This window comes from Amblyomma mixtum, chromosome 2, assembly GCF_055824585.1.
Source record: "Amblyomma mixtum isolate Tamu chromosome 2, ASM5582458v1, whole genome shotgun sequence".
Classification (NCBI taxonomy): domain Eukaryota; kingdom Metazoa; phylum Arthropoda; class Arachnida; order Ixodida; family Ixodidae; genus Amblyomma; species Amblyomma mixtum.
Window position 1 is genome coordinate 205,399,079 of NC_143013.1, and position 3,449 is coordinate 205,402,527.

A 3,449-nucleotide genomic window follows, 5' to 3' on the forward strand; every position below is an offset into this window, starting at 1 on the left:
GGGGTAAAATTTGCCCATCAACAACGTCAGAATATAACCATGCCTCACTCAAAAATATGTATGGGTTAAGATCGTAAAGGAGCGCTTCTAATTGAGTGGTCTTAATTCCAATGCTTTGGGCGTTGAAAGAAGCAAGGCAGTTAACTACTGATCACAGACAAGTTTTTTTATTGTTTCATCAGGTGACTGCACGTCCTGAGACCGAAGCAACGCAGTCGCTTCTACTTCTTTACCTGCGCTACTAACGTTATCTTCACTGAGCCTGTTAACCATCCGGCTTTCATTCTTCTCCTCATCCCAAACGCATGTGTGTCTATTGATAACTTGTCGAATTTCAGATATACATGATCGTCTGGTTTGCGACTATATTTAACTGTAGGCCAAAGCAATTTTCTCTTATTCTGAATTTTAACAGTCTGCAGATATCGAAACGCCTGTACCCTTAAGTTTCTTGGTATTCCTAAGGAGGCTAATTTTTTTCACTGAAGTGAAAGAACCACATTACCACTGGCGGAGTCTTACTCGCCGATTTCTTGCCCAAGCGACGATTGCGTTCAGTGCTTCCCACTTTAATTCCCAATTTTTCCTCAAATACTCCTGTTATTACAGCATCCCTGAATCGATTTTTTTTAAACGTCTTTATTTCTGCATTTAGTAGGCCGATACCTTGCGGCAGAACTAAGGTGCTTCATGGAGGTTGGGGTGGGGGAGTGGTTAAGGGTGGGGGTGAGGATGGGGGTGGGGGTGAAGGTCGGAGTGCGGGTGGGGGACCGGTGTCCGCTTCTTCCTCGAGGTAGTGTCGTCCCGAGGTCGGCTCCGCGAAGTGATGGCCTGACCCTTCATCTTCCTTGAAGTAGGAAAGAAAAGTTTACCATAGCCGGAGTGCGTCTGATGGCCCGATGTGCGATGGCGGATCGACCCATTCCTGCAGGGTTCCAGGTCGAAGCCCGCCCAGGGACTTGAGTGCTCTCTCCCGTACTGCGTCAAAGGTAGGGCAGCTCCACAGGAGATGTTCGGCCGTGCCTCTGGCAGGGCACTTCGGGCACTGAGGAGTCGGGTATGAGCGCGGGTTTATGAGGTGCAACTTCGCTGGTGATAGAAGCTGGCCGGTCTGGGCTCGGCGAAGGAGCACTGCCTCCACTCTCCGGAGTGCGCAATGTGGACGGCGATATAGTTGCTCAGGGTTGGCCAAGTGCTGGAGTATGCTGCGACGATAGCGTTGTGCGCGATGCCATGTCTCCGCCCTATCCATATGGGGCGACGACGGGTGCGCAACGTCATCAGGGTGCCAAGAAGCGGAAACGAATGTGGATCCAGGCAAAGGTGCGGAAAGAGCTGCTGCCCGCGCTGCCTGGTGTGCCTTTTCGTTTCCAGTGATTCCTTCGTGTGCAGGAATCCATTTGATAATGACAGTGTAGCCCTCCTCTCGCAGGCGACGGGCTTCTGTTCGAATAGTGTTGAGAACGGCATAGTCAGCTCCGCCTGCGCGGCAGGCGCTGTACGCTGCTTGTGAATCCGTGTAAACATGGTAGGTGCAAGGAGCCGGATCTTGTCTTTCTACTATTCGAGTAATGGCAAGTCGTATGGCAATGAGTTCGAGATTGGTGACGGTGTGTTCCTCGGAAAGCCGTTGAACTACAGAGGTATCTGACACAGAATCGTGACAAGCTATAGCGGCGCAATGTTGAAACTGAGCGGCGTCTGTGTATAGCTGAATGGCTCCTTCCTGGGTTAACTTGTATGATGTCTTCTCGTGCCGTTTGGCGGCAGCTTTGCGCCTTTGAGGATTAGCCGAACTCATATTCTTTGGTAATGGCATACCATCTACTAAGTCGATCAGTTACCATGGCGGGGCAGCGGACGAAAGTGGCTTTAAGTTGTCATCGTTGTAGCCTAATGCCCACAGGATCTGTCGGCCAGCCGCCGTTGTGGAGAGACGGACTCGCTGGGCTAGCGATTGCTGCTCTGCCAGATCCTGTAGGGCATTGATTTTGCTGCATGCGTGTAGGTTCACTACTGGGCAGTACTGCGGCAGGCCAGTAACCAGGCGCATCGCCTTGCGATTGATTCGCGCAAGCTGAAGGCGTTGGGTTGCGTTGAGCCGCATGTACGAATATGCGTACAGGATTTTTGATGTTATGAGTGCCAGGGTAATCTGACGGAGCCCCACCTCCTTGATTCCCCATCCACGCGCAGAGACGCGGCGCATAAGGTGTAAAGCCTGATGACAGCTATGCATCGTGTTATGAAGCCAGCTTTTGGCTCCTCCATCCTCGTCAATAAGCATGCCGAGTATACGGATTGTTTGTTTCCGGCAGATAACTGAGTGCCCTAAATGAAGAGAGATAAGTTTGCGTTCGGCCTCGGCTCGTACCCGCGAACCATTTAAGACAACCACACACTCGGTTTTTTCGGGAGAGGTTTCCATTCCACACTTCTTAATATATTCATGGACGGCATTAAGGCCTGTTTGTAGGGCTAGTTCTTGCTCTGCAGGGGACCCTGAATTAGTCCACAGCGTTATATCGTCCGCATACACGGCAAAATTAAGACCGGGTATTGACGACAGCATTGGCGGGAGACCTGCCATCGCAATGTTGAAAAGAACCGGTGATATGATAGCGCCTTGGGGGACATCTGTTTGGTTATGTTGCCATTCACCCTGAGTATCTCCAACCATTACTGAGCAAGTTCTTTCTGCAAGAAAGGCTTTCACGATGTGGTAGAGGTTGCCGCCTATCCCCACTTCCTGTAGCCTGCGAAGAATGGTCGAGTGGGGCACGGAATCAAACGCCTTTTTGACGTCTACCCCAACAACCACTCGGAGCTGTGCGCTGCTAGGGTATGCGAGAACGTCGTTATAAAGGCTTTTGAGAATGTCTTGGGCACAGAGCCCTCGACGAAAACCTACTTGCATAGGAGACAGGATGTTGTACTTGTCTAAGTACCATTCAAGTCTTCTTAGAGTCATACGTTCCATGACCTTACAAAGGTTGGACGTCAGCGATATTGGCCTGAGGTCTTGTAATGTTCGACTTGGCTTGCCAGGTATTGGAATTGGTATTACCACTGACTTCTTCCAGGCAAGAGGACGATCACCGTTGGCCCAGTACTTGTTCATCTCTTTCAAGAGGGCAACTTTATGGGACTTGGGAAGGTTCAGAAGTGTTGAGCAGCGTATATCATCCGGCCCTGGGGCGCTATTGTGATTGGAGTCATACAGAGCTGCCTCCAGTTCGTCTAATGTGAAGGGAACGTCCTAATCGTTTGATGTACCTGATACGGGGTCCTCAGGCAAGGCATCTGCATTTTCAGGTTGGGGAAAAAATACCTTCCCTGCTTGTATAGCTAACTTCGCCGGGGAGACATTCAATTTCAAGGCCATGCATTGGGCAGGGGAAATTGGCTTCTTGCGCCCAAGGATAGCTCGAAATATGTGCCAGGCCTTC

The 3,449-nt window shown here is 50.7% G+C and overlaps 1 protein-coding gene across 1 annotated transcript; it reads right to left on the reverse strand.

Annotated features, from left to right (window-relative positions):
- Positions 1–868: 868 nt before the first annotated feature.
- Positions 869–2,680, reverse strand: LOC149362321 (uncharacterized). The gene is made up of 3 exons (XM_089568262.1): positions 2,519–2,680; positions 2,030–2,095; positions 869–1,465 (listed from the first exon to the last, which is right to left on the reverse strand). Exons 1-3 carry the CDS (start codon positions 2,678–2,680, stop codon positions 869–871), a joined length of 825 nt encoding a protein of 274 aa, XP_089424388.1.
- Between the last annotated feature and the right edge of the window lie 769 nt (positions 2,681–3,449).